The 17,249-nt window shown below is 37.0% G+C and overlaps 1 protein-coding gene across 1 annotated transcript in view; it reads left to right on the top strand.

Annotated features, from left to right (window-relative positions):
* The window catches only part of CSMD1 (CUB and Sushi multiple domains 1), a gene marked incomplete at its 3' end in the record, with an annotated part of 1,728,858 nt that overhangs the window by 1,237,637 nt on the left and 473,972 nt on the right, over positions 1 to 17,249 (top strand). Inside the window, exon 9 of the mRNA XM_082608811.1 lies at positions 7,502 to 7,626. Within this exon, the coding sequence (XP_082464937.1) occupies positions 7,502 to 7,626 (125 nt within the window). The remainder of the gene's footprint in view (positions 1 to 7,501; positions 7,627 to 17,249) is intronic.

Genomic DNA, 17,249 nt, shown 5'->3' with positions numbered 1-17,249 from the left:
TATTTTTTAATGAGAAAGAAGTAAGCAGGAGGAAGAGGAAGAGAGAGACAAATGAAAGAGGAAGGGAGAAGGAGGAGGAGGGAGCGGCAGAGATGGGGAGGGTGGGGGGGCTTGTATATGCTAAGAAGAGTGATATTGTTGTTTGCAGAGTCAGCTTCAGTGCATGTGAGCGGTTTAGTTACAGGCCCATGAATTCAGAGGTGCAAAATGTAATCTTCTTTGTACTGGCACTGTAATTAATTTCTTTTTCAATATCCGCATTTAATCTGAGTCAGAAAATTGTATTTATTCACTCTTAAAGTTTTTGAAATCCATAATTTGTTAGTCTATCAGGTTTAGTCAACTGTTCACTTCCCGTCCCCCTCTGCTGATGATGTTATGTCAGGGCTTAAGGAAAGGCCCTCATTTCAATGGTGGGGAGTGGTCATGGCTTCCCTGCCTTATCCCTGCCCCTTGGATCCCTGTCCTGATCATCCCCGGGCCCCTGGCCGGGCGCACGTCCTCTTCCTGGAGAGGAGATGTTTCTGAGTCTGGGGCTTCCTTTCCACCAACCACAGCCAATATTCAAGAGGCATGAGCACCCTGGGGACGACCTGCTGTGTCACTCGAGGGCTCAGGGTCTCCACCTCCTAGTCTTAGGCTCCCATGCTGCCTTTTCTTCTTTAGAGAGGCTGTGCCATAAGGCACAGACTTGTCCATGGGGTCACAGCTGGGAAAGGGGAACGGATCTGTGTTAGCCCTGGGGGCCCACACACTGCCCTGGGCAGGGCTCTGTCTTGTTCCACAGCCTCACCCAACTTGCTTCCTGGTCCAGGGTGTGGCGGATACCAGGGCACTGCATTCCACAGCCCTGACACCACCTATCACATCTCTGCCTGCTCTGGCTCTCCATGTTCTCCTCCCCTGCCTCAGCTTGGCCTTGTGTTTTGCTTTGCTTTTATGTTTCATAGTGGGGAATGAGGAATGGGGAACAATGTATCATCACTGCTCCTTTAAACATATTTCACACACCTGGATGACACTTCTGGATTTAGACACCTATAATTTTACTTCGTGCTCTGCCAGTATCAGCATCCTCAGGGTGTAAGTAAAATACCACAGGTGTGAATCCTTGTGCCTGTACACACACACACACACACACACACACACACACACACACACACACACACACACACACACACACACACACACACACACACACACACACACACACACACACACACACACACACACCCTTCACTTCACATATTATCCTGCCACATGGCTCCAGTACTTCTCAAAAAATAGTTAAGCAAGAGGGAGGAGATATGGGGATATATGTATATGTATAGCTGATTCACTTTGTTATAAAGCAGAAACTAATACACCACTGTAAAGCAATTATACTCCAATAAAGATGTTAAAAAAAAAAAAAAGCTGGTGAGGAAGCCTAGGTGACCTTTGTGTCTTGGGCTTCTAGGGATTCTAAATTCTCTTGATGACCCACACAAAATCTTTGAAAATTTATTAAAATTTCAGTTGTTTCCTTTTTATACATAAAAAAAATAGTTAAGCAAGATATCTACACCTTTGGTACAGTGTGGTTCCAGATATAATTTCCCCATGTCATTTGTGTTCATTTTACAAAGAGAAATACAGCAAATTCTGACTTCAACTTAATTCTAAAGAAAGTTTTTTGCTCTAATTTTTGTGCTTTCTGTTACTTAAATGTGAAAACAGTATAATATAATGTGTTTCTCCTTTTTGCTGCAGATGCAAAATGTGTAAATGCCTACCCCCTGATGCCTAAAAATAGTATCTATTTTTTTGTATTTATGAATCTTTAAGTATGTTGTTTGAGCTGGATTTTTTTTTAACCAAGAGACAGATATCTATCTATGTATCATCTATATCAATCTATCAATCTATTTATCCATTTAGAAAATTCTAAATGGGGAAACTAGTTGCTTCAATAGATTCAATCAACACCAGCCAGCATGGATTGAGGTAACAGGTGGGATCTGCCCATCTAGCCACTCAGGTAGGTCAGAGTCATCTCTGAATTAATGGATAGTTACACATCACAGCTAAATCAGTCCACATCCTATTTTGGATTCTAGTTTAATCTTTAAGTTACTTTGTGTGGGGGGTTTTTTTTTAGAAATAGTTATAGTACCAATCTTAAATAAATGCACAAATAGCCATTCTCTAGGAAAACCATATTTAGAAATAGTTCATTCACCTAGAAAGTCTCTTCAAACTATAGGTAAAGTCAAGTAGATGGTGACAAATGAAATGTCTTCATAATTCAAACTTTGAATGACGAGCCTTTCAGAAGTGCTAAGCATTGAAGAAGTGAAAAATGTGTTTTTTTCTATTCTGTTCTATTATATTTAAAACACCAAACTATTCTGCTTCAACTATTTAACTTAAAATTTGCCATTTGGATATTTATTATCAATACACAATTTATCTTGATCTTATACAAAATCACTTTTCTGTTATTTTTGACAATTTCCAGCTACTAACAATTGTCAAAATTGTATGACAAAATAATTCTTAGGTGTTCTAAATTTAATTGCCAATGGGAAGATACTAATTTCTTTTTTCCTGTTATTTTCTTCTGAGTGCTTTCCAGAAAACCAAATTAATCTTCCTAATGTTATACATCTGCCTTCAAACATAGTAATCATAAAATCAAATCATAAATAAAAGCTTAGTTTATTTTATATTTGAAGCTGAAAGTGTGCATGGATTTTAAATTGAACTGATTCAAGTGCTAGATAAAACCAAAGCATAAGTTTGAAAATAATAAATTAGAAGGTGGATCATCATCAGTTTCAAGCTCAACCCTGTTCATCTCAATGCAGAGACTACTCCTCATCTCCACTCTTGGGAATGAGTTTACCCATCAGTGGCTCTGTTTTCCAAACTGCCATCAAGCTAAGAGATTGCTCTTGTTAATAATTTTAATGCTTTGAAAGTAGAGAAGCCTCACTATTTTATCAGTTGTTATTTCCAGTCATTTGTCAAAAGGTTTCAGGACAGAAATTAAGGAATGAGTTCCATATCAGACCCTGTACATACTGAGGACTGATTTCCCCAGAACCCAGATGGAGATTTCTGGACTAGATCTTCTGTGTGTGATACACTACAGTGATTATGGAACATTAGGAAGAGTCTTCTACCTTCTGTGGTAGAAGAGGCTTCTGTAGTTTCTGTCTGCTGGAAATCTGAGGAGAGTGTGAACTCTGTTAGGTGTGAGAGAGTTCTATCTCAGTGAGTGAGAGCAAATGGGGCAATCTAATAGTAGGATTTTAAAATATTTAAAAATTTAACTTGTAATAAAATCAGAAGTACTACGATTATTGCAGTATAGAAACAAAAGTGTACTTGTGATTCTATTACCACTCTAAAAATAGTTTTATGCCTAATTTTCCTGATAGACAGATTCAGATACTTATATAGATAACTGTTACCTGGGATCACAATTTTGTATCAAGCTTTTTTCTTCTCTATATCGCTATATATTTTGTTCATTTTTGTAGAAATGTATTCATTCAAATATATATGAAATAATATAGTCATTCATATTTCTCATGGTTTCCAAAAAACAACACTGCCCATATTTTCTCCAATTTTGGATGATAGATCTATAACATATTGCCAGAAATGAGATAGAGTAGTCAAAGTTAACACAATTCACTAAGAATACCTAAAGGAAGTTGATCGGATGTATGAAAAGCATGTATGAAAAAGATAGACCTTTTGTTGGCATGGAGTCCACTCCATCAAAACTATGAATGATAGGCTTTGGTAACTGAAGTCAGTGGTTGCCAAAGGGAAGCAGTAATCTCATTTTCCTTCCTTTATGTTTGACCATGCCTAGAGATTGTGTGAGATACCTAGTACCTTAGTTTGAGAGGATCATAAACATACTGAAGCACTCTTGAATCCCGACTCGCCCTAACCCGCTCTTAATCACATCATTGCTGTATTCTGTTCACTGTACTTAACAACACTTTCATTGTCTTCTTCTTTGAGTTGTTTGTTTGTTTTTTGTCCTCCCTTAACTAGAATGTTATCTCCATGAGATGGGGACTTTGTTGGTCTTATGAATTTCTGCATATTTAGTACCTGGAGCAGAGTGTGGCACACAGTGGATATTCAATAAAAATACATTGAAAGAATGATGAAAAGTATGAAAACTGAAATTTAGGTAAACAAAGAGAACTGAAGATTGGGGCCTGGAGTAGAGAACACGGAGATATAATAGTTGTTTTCAAACCAAATATTTAGATTTACTTCATTTATTCAACGTGTTTCCAGAAATTTAAACAAAGACCAAAGGCCAATGAAATTATGATGTATATGTCTAAAAAGTATAGCTGTTTTAAATAACTGACAATGAAAATTAGAATTATGTTTACATTTTGGTTTTTCCACTTTTCCCTTTTAAAAATAATACATATTATGTCCTTAAAACACAGTGTTTCTCAAAATGACTTCCATAGAATTGTTTTTTTAACTTTCTATTTTATATTGGAGTATAGCCAATTAACAATGTTGTGATAGTTTCAGGTGCACAGCAAAGCGACTCAGCCATACATATACACGTATCCATTCTCCCCCAAAGTCCCCTCCCATCCAGGCTGCCACATAACATTGAGCAGAGTTCCCTGTGCTACAGAGTAGGTCCTTGTTTGGTTATCCATGTTAAATATAGCAGTGTGTACATGTCAGTCCCCACCTCCCTAACCATCCCTTCCCCCACCCTTCCTCCATGGTAACTGTAAGTTCATTCTCGAAGTCTGTGAGTCTGTTTCTGTTTTGTAAATAAGTTCATTTGTATCCTTTCTTTTTAGATCTGCATATAAGCTATATCATACGATATTTCTCTTTCTCTGTCTGACTGACTTCACTCAGTGTGACAATCCATGTTGCTGCAAATGGCATTATTTCTTTCTTTTTAATGGCTGAATAATACTCCATTGTTTGTATGTACCACATCTTCTTTATCCACTCCTCTGTCAGTGGACATCTAGGTTGCTTCCATGTCTTGGCTATTGTAAAGAGTGCTGCAATGGACATTGGAATGCATGTATCTTTTCGGACCATGTTTTTCTCCAGATATATGCCCAGGAGTGGGATTGCAGGGTCATATAGTAGCTCTATTTTTAGTTTTTAAGAAACCTCCATACTGTTCTCCATAGTGGCTGCACCAATTTACATTCCTACCAACACTGTAGGAGGGTTCCCTTCTCTCTACACCATCTCCAGCATTTATTGTTGTGGATTTTTTGATGATACCCATTTTGACTGGTGTGAGGTGATACCTTATTGTAGTTTTTATTTGCATTTCTCTAGTAATCAGCGATGTTGAACATCTTTTCATATGCCTTTTGGTCATCTGTATGTCTTCTTTGGAGAAATGTCTATATAGGTCTTCTGCCCATTTTTTGATTGGGTTGTTTGTTTTGATGATATTAAGCCACATGAGCTGTTTGTAAATTTTGGAGACTAATCGCTTGTTGGTCACATCATTTGCAAATATTTTCAACACTCATTTATGATAAAAACTCTCCAGAAAGTGGGCATAAAGGGAACCTACCTCAACATAATAAAGGGCATATACGACAAACCTACAGCTAACATCATACTAAACAGTGAAAAGCTGAAAGCATTTCCTGTAAGATCAGGAACAAGGCAAGGATGTCCACTCTCACCGCTTTTATTCAACATAGTTTTGGAAGTCCTAGCCACGGCAATCAGAGAAGAAAAAGAAATAAAAGGAATCCAAATTGGAAAAGAAGTTAAACTTTCACTGTTTGCAGATGACATGATACTATACATAGAAAATCCTAAAGAAACCACCAGAAAACTACTAGAGCTCATCAGTGAATTTGGTAAAGTTGCAGGTTACTTTCATAGAATTCTAGTTGCCCTGGATACTTAGTGCAAAAGGGCTTCCTCACCAGATAAATTTGGAAAATTCTACATACTTTACATTCTCTTAAATAGGTGAAGCACGTTTTGCATATTAAATTTTAGTAAACTGCGGGTCCCCTTTAGAAAAGAAAGATGCTTAATTTTGTTTAATCCAGAATTTTTCAAATTGATTTGACCCTGATTAGACAATTTTTATAGACATCTGTGATGACCCTCCGAGAGTGTTATACAGAAGTGTGGGAAATGCTGCTGTAATGTTACTGGAATAATGTTCACTGTGATATTGCAGGTTAGACTTTTTCAATAAGCAGGAAAGGAAAGCATTTGTTTATTTCTTTCCTTATCTTTTATCTATTAATAACTTTACAGATAACATGGGCAACTGTGCATATTTTCTCTCAAAGACTCTCTTTCATTCCCATTTTTGTCAACATCAATGTCAGGTTTTATCAAATGGAAGACACAGGTAGAATTTCCTCTTGTAACAGTAGGCTTGTCAGATAATAAAATAATGCTGCACTCAACTCAGTGCCAGACAACAGGCTTAGAAGAAGTGATTGGGTGTGCTCAGACCTGATGTATGCCTCTCACGTCTTCTCATGCACCTGTCGGTTTGTGATTCTGCAATCACGTTTTGTTACTGCTTACAACCTTAGGGCTTCATGTTTTCAGAGGCAGCTCTGGAGCCAAAGCAGTTTTTCATCTAACTCTAGGCTGGATGGATTGCTTTTTTCTAAATCAAATTATTCTTTTCCTATAAGATGTATTTCTGAAATATAATAGCACTGGCCTCCGTCTGAATATAATTAATATAATTAATGTTTGCAATGATAACAAATTCTTTACTGAGACATTTTTTTCCTTGTTTTTCATTGCAAGCAAGTTTTATAATGATGATGATGATGATAACACTTAACATGAGATTTATCTCTTTAAAATTTTTAAGTGTACGTTACTGTTGACTATAGGTACAATGATGTATAGCAGATCTCTAGAGATTATTTATATTACTTAAACTTTATACCTTTGAATTAATAACTTCCCATTTCCCTCCTTCCCCCCTTCCCCCCAGCCCCTGGCAACCACCATTCCAGTCTTTGATTTTATAAATTTGACTGTTTTTGATACCTCATATAAGTGGAATCATACAGCACTTGTCTTTCTGTGTACTGAGACATTTTCTTAACCCAGGCTTTTTCAGTCTTTTTTTTTGGTAAGATATTTATCCACGTGGAATGACATCCAACTTTGTTTTGTTTCCAGGGTTCATTTCTTTCACATGCCTTTTCTTACTTAATCCACAACACATGGTCCTGCAACCTTTGTTATTGACTTAATTTTAGAGAAGATACCTTAAGGATCATATATTTATTTAGCAGAAGTTGGCAGAACGGAAATTTGAACCCAGGTCTTGTGCTGCATTAGAGGGTTGTATCTGTGAATAATTACTAATGGATCACTTAATGTTTAATATCGTTTTGACGGCATAACACAGTAGCAGCACTGTGATGATTTTTTTTAAAGAAGTCTTCCATGAATAATTCGGGTTGTTTTTGGTTTTGTAATTGCTCAGGGTTGGTGCAAATGTACAGTTCTCCTGTGAGGACAATTACGTGCTCCAGGGATCCAAGAGCATAACGTGTCAGAGAGTCACAGAGACTCTGGCTGCGTGGAGTGACCACCGGCCCATTTGCCGAGGTAAGGCCTGTATGATTGCGTCTGCCCAGGTTCTCTCTTTCCTCAGATTTGGCATGCTTTTCTGAACGATTTAAGTGCAAAGCACTGTGTATAGGCAGAGCAAAACGTGGTGATGATTTATGCTTTCATAGTGATGTAGGTAAACAAGAAATATTTTTTGAAATTTTTTTAGGAGGCAGACATTTCCAAAGATATTTGTGGTTTTTAAATTTCAGGAAATACATGAGCAAATCTAATCATTCAGACACACACATACTCGATATAACTTGGTATCTATCTAGCTATATACACAGTTTGCATATGTATGAAAATATGTTACATAACCAGATGCTTTGGAAAACGTTATGCATGTCCCTGCAAATCTAAAAATTCTCACTTTGCAATAGTAGTGAAGTTGAATTCTTGGGTTTTGATAGTATCAGTGATAAAGGGAGTTTGTTAACATGATCTGAAGCCATCGTTTTATTATTAAATCATAATAAACTAATCTTGGACATAGAAGAGCCAAATATTGCATTATCATCATCTTCTTCAGTGAGGTCAAAGTATGTATTTGTTGCTTCTGTGAAGTACGTGAAGAATTCTACCAGAAGTATAGAAGCCATAGTGATCCCAGCAGAAAACTGTTTGGACTATTTTACTAAGGAAGAATCAATAAAATTAAAAGAAAAACTAGGTATTTTGTTTTGTTTGCATTTTGGCCATAAAATAATTTATGCAAATTGGTAGTTTTAAAGGAAGAAGAAAAGAAAGTACTAAGTTGAACAAGGAGTAAAATGTATATTCTTATATACTTTCATATATAAGAATATCTTATCCCTCCTTATAGTCTTTTTCAAGTGAATGGATTCATAAATTTTTATTTTAAAATGTTCCAGTTGTAAAAAGGTACAATACAAGATGAACAGTGTTAAGTTATATCCTGTGAAATGAAGTAGTTGCAAAATACATTGCTAGTTTCATCAAAGCTAAAATACTAGATTGCAGGCTTTAGTATAGTTTACCTTTACCTATAACAACTTGGTGGCTTTTTACATGTAGAAAACACAGCTTTGTAGCATCTGTGCATCCTGAGGGCAGAGTGGGCGTGTGGTCTGGTTGCAGGTGGCCCTTTCCCATGAAAAGTTTCCCTTCTTGGAGAAGCACCCATCTCTGGTCAGGAAATGTGTATGGCTGCGCCCCTCCCCTTTTGGTCACTAGACTATTTGTATACTAATACTAAAGTGACATCATTAGGCTTTCAAAGGAACTGTAGCAAAATCCATATTCCCATGAAAGGATGGTAATGTTCATGCCCCAGTTACAAATGAGGACTAAGCCACAGGTATTATCTTTGCCCTAAGGAAAAAATATGCTTTCATTTTTAAATGTTTTTCTTGCTCTTCTATACCAGGAACATATGTCATTATTTTAAAAGCCCACACTAGACAAAACTAGTAAATGTGCATCTGCTTTAAATTGATATTTTAGAGTAACAGAAAGGAACTCTTGAGTAGGATATTATTTGATTCTTACCCTATTTATTAATCCAGAAGTTTTCCTTTTTTTTTCCCCTTTGGCCCAAATCTCATCTACACTCATAACAATTTCCCAGCACGTTGGCCCCAGCTTATATGCTGATTTGGTGTCAAACACTCAGGTGCTTGCTCCATCCAGGCTAATGGTGGGATAGTTCCCTCCATCCCCCTGGACCACCAACTGCTCACTTTTAGAGGTAATTAGAGGAGGAGTCGTCTGACTTCCTGTTCCCATAGACTCTAATGTCCTGCTTCATCATTTTAGAAGAGAAAGCTCTCCCACAGGGTCTTCATCTGTTGTGTGGTTCTGGCCTGGTTTCCCTGGAAGCCTCCTCACCTCTTTCCACACCCACTTCTGTTTGTCACACTCAACTTTATTCATCTCTTCTTTTTTCCTCCCAGCTGTTAACTCAGCTGGTTTGCTTTAATTAGATGTACCTTCATTTTCATGGACTAATCCTTTAGCTCTTTTTCAATGTATTACTTTTAACTTCCTGAAATAATGAGCTATAGCAGCAAGAAATAATTAAGGAAGAGTTTTCTTATAGGATGTATATTTTAAATCTGCATAATAGAATGATAGCAGACTGTGTCTAGAGAACAATAAAAAATATCTTTAAAAACAGTTTTAAAGAAATATGCATTTTAGAGCATTTAGAGTAGTACGACATTAAACAAAAAAAATTAAAGTCCTGAAATCTCCTAAATAGGAGAATTTGAGATAAACTGTTTAGAATTAGGTGATAACAATTAGGTGACAGAAAATCAAACCCAAGAGAAGCTTAAAACAAATGGAAGTGGATTTCTCTCTTATACAGACGTTAAGAGCTAGGCAGTACAGGACAAGGATGGCAGGTCTGTTTCAGATATGAAAATGTCCTCAAGACTCACTCTGTCCTCACTATGGTCACGCCTCCATCCTCATAGTCCACGGTGGTATCCGAACTCCAGGTGATTGGATGGAGGCGGTTAGAAGAAGCAGGGAGAGACATAGAAGATGCATGCTAACGAGAGTCTGCAGAAACCATCATATGCATTTCTGCTCATTCTCATTGGCCAAAATCCAGCCAGATATTCTCACCTTGTTGTGAGACTTAGAAACGTATATATTTTTTATTGTGTGTTTAAATATATGCCAAACAATTATATTTCTGTGAAAGAAAAGGAGAATAGATATTAAGGGAATCTTTGCCATGGGGGTATATTTTTATAAGGAAAGGTGGGATAAATCACTGAATAAATGACACTTTTTTTTTTTTTGCTTCCCTATATCATCTGCAGCTTTTCATGAGTGGAGAGTGTAAATAAATTAGAGAATCATTCATCCCTCTCTCATGTCCCTTGGCATTTTTGTATCAGTGCAGGAGTATATGTGTAAGCTATATGGATGAAAAAAAGGGTGGAGCTGTGTGTATATGAATATCCCACTTTCTGGACTGGAAAGGGCTCATCTGTAAGTATCATGGTTAAGCAAGGAACCTGTCCTCCACTTCAACACCCAACTCCCTTTCTCTGCCCTGTACTCACCTCCTGGCCACATGGCCCTCTCACAAGAGGCAGCTTCCTCCAGCAAAGCCAGCAGGAACACCCTTCCCTCTAGTCTGGGTGACAGAGTCTTATATAACATAAGTAATCACCATGTACCATGACCTGATCAATTACATAGACAGATGGATGGTCAAACGTCTTAGTGCATCTGTAGGCTGACCCAATAGAGGATCACTTTGAGCAGTCTCTAGAGCAGGGCTCTCCACTAGAAATAAAATGCAAGCCACAGATGTAACTTTAAAACATCTGGTAGCCAGATTTGAAAAGGAAAAGAAGCAGGTGCAGTTAATTTTAATAACATATCGATAATTTATTTAACCAAAATATTACAAATATCATTTTAATGTACAGTCAAAAAGATTATATAGGGAGATGCTTTACTTTTTTCTTTCTTTTATTCATACTATGTCTTGGAAATCCAGTGTGCATTTTATGCTCAGAGCACATCTCAGCTCAGACCAGCGGCATTTCAAGCGCCTGATAGTCAGATGTGCTAGTGGTCACCATGGACAGCGCCACTTCGCAGTGTAGCTCAGCCCAGTTCGTTTTCTCAGCACTCAACAGGCTTGTGGGTGTGAAGGGAAGCAGTGATCTCCATGAGTCATGGCTGGTTTCCTGGCAGGCATCCTTCAGTGTAGAACATACTTTCTTCCATTAAAGCCCATACATTTTCCAGGTTGGCAACATTTAGGAACCCTGAGTCTGTCATCATTCCCTCCTTTAAATAGTGTCTCTACTGGCTTTTAATGACTGATTCCTCAATTAAAGAAGAGCTGAAAAAAAACTTTCTTTAGGTGGAACTTTTATGGTTATTTCTATAAAGATAGCTTTAGCTGTCTAAAATGTAGGGGGAGATGGATAACGTGAAACAAAATGATGTTTCAAATGCTACCCAAAACAGAACATGGGGATATTTACTTAGCTGTCAGTAGGTTCCAGACACCAAGTGCAGTTTTTCAAGTTCATCTTTTCCTCTGTGCTACCCTGTAATACATTGTATGTAAGAGGCAAGCACCATGGCTTGGGTTTTCCTGATGCACTCGGAGCCTTTAAAGCAGCCCTTATATTGATCATCTCAGCCACATGTTCTAAATTCAGCTATCTATCAAATGCAATAAAATGCCTCTGGTCTGAGCATTGCACGCATTATGAGATTTCAGCTCAGTCAGTTAAGGAAGGACTTATTCTCAAGGCTCCCTTCTTCATGAAGGGTCTCTAACTCTTAAGTAATTATGCCTTCTCCACAGAAGGAATATCTGATAGAGGCATTTGATAAATTGCAGTGAGTCAGGAGTGATCTTTCACATCTGGACACTGGGTCCTAAGCCAATGCTTACTTACATTAGCTAATTAGCTCTGAGAATGGGAGATGTTACCTTTTCTTCCTACAGGGATGAATGGTTGTCATAGCTCAGTAATTACACAAGTGATTTTGTTTGAAATTATGCTTACTTCATTTAGGGATATGAAAACAACCATTATGATTTTTCACAGGGTAAAATATGAGCTGTTTGAAACTGTGTAAGTATCTTTAATTAGCAGTAGATTTTTAAAATAAGCAAACAAAAAAGAGAAGAAGAGGATATACTTCTTTTTTTTAAGTAAAATGTTCCAGCTGGCATTTCATTCCATCAATATTTAGGGGGGATATATAGAGAGAATTTCTTCTAATGCTAATGCACTTTGATCTGTGGAATTAATATTTTTAGCTGCTCTCTGAGTTGAAAGGGCACATAAGAAAAGTGAAGTGTTTTTTGCAATTGTAACTGTGGTTACATGGAAGCCAATTAGAGCTACCAAGGGTCACAGAATAAAGTTATTATTATCTTGGGATTCCAGGTCAGGTTAGCTCAGAATTACCCTTAACTTATTAACTTTTCACTTACCAAGAACTTTACAGTTTATTCTTCCATACTTATAGTTTCTGTCCATACAGAAATGACCTTTTAAATAGTAGTGAAAAGACCATTTATACCTGAAAGATGACTTCATTCTACCAGATTAAAGGTCCAGAGCCAATTGTAAGATTATATTTTAATACTGATTTTTATATCAGGTAGCTGTGAGCTCAGAGATTTAAAGAAGCATACACACGTTTTAAAGAAAAAATATTTCCTTGTGATAGATATAAAAATATTGAGAACTCTCAGGGTTTGCTCTCTTAGGAATGTTCATATGTAAGAGACATCAGTATTAAGTGTATTTATCACACTGCACACCACATCCCTGGTACTTATTTATCTTATAACTGGAAGTTTGTGCCTTTTGACCACCTTCCTCCCTCACACCATTCTCCCCCTTTGTAGCCACACATCTGATCTCTTTTTCTATGAGTTTGTTTGTTCATTTGTTTGTTTTTGAAGTATAATCGCCTACAACACCATGTTAGTTCCTGTTACACACCATAGTGATTCAGTATTTCTGTACATTACAAAATGATCACCATAAGTCTGCTTACAATATGTCACCATAAAAAGTTATTAAATTATTACTGACTTTATTCCCTATGCTGTGACTCATTTATTTCATGACTGCAAGTTTGTACCTCTTAATTTCTCACACTTTTAACTTTTACTTTAATTCCAGTGAATTTGGATAGATTTCTGGTTTCGCTTCTAGACTTCTAAGGATTTATACTCTTTACTTGAATGTCACTTGGGAGAAAAACATGTTTTTCTCTATTTTTTATTAAGTTACTGGAAATAACAAAGCCATGTATTTTTATACCACTCCTCTCAAATTCTACTGACATAAAATTACCTGAAAGCTAATGTTAATTTGGTGCTAATTATGTTCCTAGAACCTGCCTGGGAAGTTTGTGACAGCTCCCTTGCATTTGTTTTCCTTCTGCTTGGAACACTTCTGCCCCAGGTGTCCATATGGGTCTCCATCCTACACTGGTCATCAGATGTTGTCTCATCCAAATCCTTCCATGCCCACCCTCTTCCAGATATGCTTTGAACCCCGACTCTGCTTTTCTGTAAAGGTCAAATATCCTCCTGAATTAGATGGTCATGTGTTTAATTGCCTGAGGAAGTCAAGGAACTTAATTTTGTTCTCTCTCTGCTGTATCCTCTATGCCTGAAACAGTGCCCAACTCTCACAAAGCATTTACTGTTTATTTCCTTACTCCCTGTGCTATGGTGTGTCGGACAATGCGCTGAAGGCTTTACTCGAATTCTTTCCTTCAATCCTTACAGCTATCATAGATGAAGTTATGATTATTATGTGGATAACCTGAGAGGCTTAAAATGAAATAATTTAAGATAGGACATGTAGTAACTTCATAAACCAGGCCTAGAACTCAGGTGTGATTAAGAAAAGCAAGCTCTTAACCTCTGACATACTTTCTCCATTTTGGTTGACAGTCTGGTTATAGACATAAAATCTGTGGTTTTCTTCTAAATCATACAAAATATACACTATCCAGTATAATTCTTAATGTGCTTGAAAAAAGCTTCAGATGTGAGTCCAGATATCCTGTTAATTTAAGTTTGGTCAGTTAGAATATTATTCTCTTCAACTATTTTGATTAATTAAGTAGTTACTATAGAACAGTAAAGATTCCTGGAACCGATTATACATAAATAGATAAATTACTACTTCAAATTATATAGGATAAGTTGTGTGAAACAAATGTTTTATACATAATAAATATGCAGTGATTAAATGGATAAATGTCACATATTGACATTCAGAATTGGTTAGTTTTATACTCTCTTTCCACATTCCTTCTTGATCTATATTTCCAATGGTCATTTTGTGAATTCTGCTTTTGTGAATTCTATCTTAAAAACATGTAAGATATAAGCAAAATTTGAGTTTACAAATTTAGAACACTGTCACATGAGTGATATTAGCTATACATTAATTAGATCATGGTTATTATCAAAAGAACATTTATTAAGCATTTTTAAGATTTAAGTGTAAATTACTTTACGTTAGGTGTTGTATTTCCAAAAAGGTTTTGACAAGGGGGAAAGCCTTTGCAGGAGCAGAAAGTGATGTTAAACTGTAATACGTATAAATGTGTATATACATTTCCATTATGGGAATGCATTTAAATCTTGCTATAAAAACTTGCTTGGCACTAGTATATTGTAATTACCTAATTATTTGCTTAGTTAAATACTTTGTTGACTAATCCAGTGTGTGTTTAATCCAGAAGCAACTGTGTGGGAAGTAGCTCCCCATCTGCAAGGACACAGGGAGATGGCTCATCGTAATCAGAGCAGGTCGCTAAGCTTTCTCTGTGTCTGAGCAGCTGCAGGGGAGGGAGTAGAGTTCCCTCTGCTCTCTCCACTCGACAATTCGGAGAAGCTGCAGCTTGGTGTGACCCTTCCTGCAGCAGACCCGGAGAGAGACCCGGAGAGCAGAGGAGAACACCCAGGCAGCAGAGCATCTGCAGGAGACACAGAAGAGAACGTCCAGTCTGTACTTCACCCACCGTGTGGAGTTGGATAAGGGCGCACAGAAATCATGATCACTCAAGAAACATTAGTATTATCTGATAGCGACTCCACACATAGATGGTTGAACTTTGAGTTGTGGCCAATAGAAAATCTGAGAATTGTCTCTGACTAGTAGGAAAGCCTTGATATAAGAAACAAGTACCTAATGAATTGTAATTGGTGTGATGACGGTAGGATGACCACATGATGAAGAGGCAGATGATTAGAATGGGGACGACTTAGAAGGCAAAGACCGAGGTACTAGCTAGAATTCTCAACAATTTCCCAAGAAAGAGGGTTAGAAGTAAATAAGTAGAGTTAAATCCTATTATTTAAGGCTATCAACCTACTAAAAAAACACACCAACAAGTATCTATGGGGTAACTGTTGAATGCCAGGAACTGTTCCAGTTGTTGAGGTTATACAGGGAGGAAAACAAAACAAACAAAATCCCTGCCCTGAATATTCCCACATACTTCATTTCAGCTGATTATTTTGATGGCTTGATTAAAAGTATGGGTAGAAAAAAGAGTTAAAAAGTTAATTTATTAGGAAAATGTACTGCAAAAATAGGGACATAGTTCTAAGAAAACGAAAAAATATTTTATGTATTAATTTGACAAGTGTTGGTGAGAAATACTTCTGAAGGGACTGGATTCATAACTTGTTCTATGTGAAACACAATACCATGTATGCAGGAAAATGTAGAAAATGTGCTGGTTTCCTATGTAAATTTAACTAATAGTTATCTCACTAAAAATATAATCACTAAAAATCCTATCTCCCCAAACAGTGGGGTAAGATGAATTTCATGAAGAGCTGGGAACCAATTTCAATAAGTCAAGTTGAGGTCAAGCTTCAAAGCAAACAACTAAGACCCAGGGCCATTGACAAGCTGTCAGATTTGGTGAACTTTCTAGCAGACTGACAGCTGGGGCTAATGACTGGATGAGTACAAATTGTCCGTGGTAATGTAACACATCAGTTCCCCACTGCACACATTCTTCACATGTCTTTTTTCGAAGTTTGAAATGCTTAGGATGGCACTTTGATAATATTAGTTTAAAACTAGTCAACAGGTATTTATTGAGTAACACTCTATTTATGTTTCTATCAGCTCTTCAGTGTGAAATTTCACAAAGTAGGGTAACACAAAGGTATGATAACTCAAATTTTATTGATAACTTTCCTTCTAAGTTTCTGTAATTAATACCCGTAATATTAGAGGGCTTTAAGAAAATTTCGGATCTGAAGTTCATGATCCTCTCGAGAACAATGTTCCTAAAGGCAGACTCACTGGAGAGGGAAATCATACAGCACAGGTGTATGTGCTTGTGGGCTCTGCTCTGTTCAATGACCTTTGGAACCAGGACACGCCTGCTGGGTTTTGAAAACCAGGTGACACTTTATCCATATTTATTAAAAAGTGTTGTTCATCTGGAAAGCAAATGCCAATATTTTAAAAGTTAACTTTCATATGTTTTTATTAATCAATGTGTAGTAGATTAATTCTTAGCTAATTATTTTCATAGTAAGTATCAAGTACCTGAAATGTTGTGTAAAGTCAGCTTCCCACATTTTTTACGTCAGCAACTGTCAACATTAGATATGGTGCTGAGGATATACAGATAAGTGAGGGAAGGATGCTTTCCCAAGGTCAAGGGAACCACAACCTTGTTGGAAAGAGAGATCTGTACATTGACAATTACAATACTAGGAGTAGGCATAATTGATATTATTGCTGTATCAATGTAAATGGAAGAGAGAGATATATTCCTGGAGGGCAGTTAGGGATTTCCCCATTAAAAGGTTTCTGTGACTCCTCCCCTACAACCTGGCCCTTGGGGGTCAGAATCCTGTTCTCTTGTAGCTCAGTCTCTTAGGACAATACCTGACTTGCTCAGCCAACAAAAGGAAGGAAGGAAGGGTGGGTTGTGAATAAAATCTACTCTTCAGTGGACAGCAGTTTAATCAGTTCATGTGATATGATATCTTAGGAAAATGAACCTGAGATTCTCTTGTATTAGTTCTTATTTGTGAAATTAGTTTCTTCTGCTCTTTTCTCAAACCCAGTTTAAATTATTAATGTTAAGAGTGGAGTTCAGGC

The sequence above is a fragment of the Mesoplodon mirus genome, assembly GCF_964341445.2.
Source record: "Mesoplodon mirus genome assembly, chromosome: 20".
Lineage (NCBI taxonomy): Eukaryota > Metazoa > Chordata > Mammalia > Artiodactyla > Ziphiidae > Mesoplodon > Mesoplodon mirus.
Note: the sequence above shows the minus strand (reverse complement) of the source record. Positions and strands in the feature narration are given on the sequence as shown.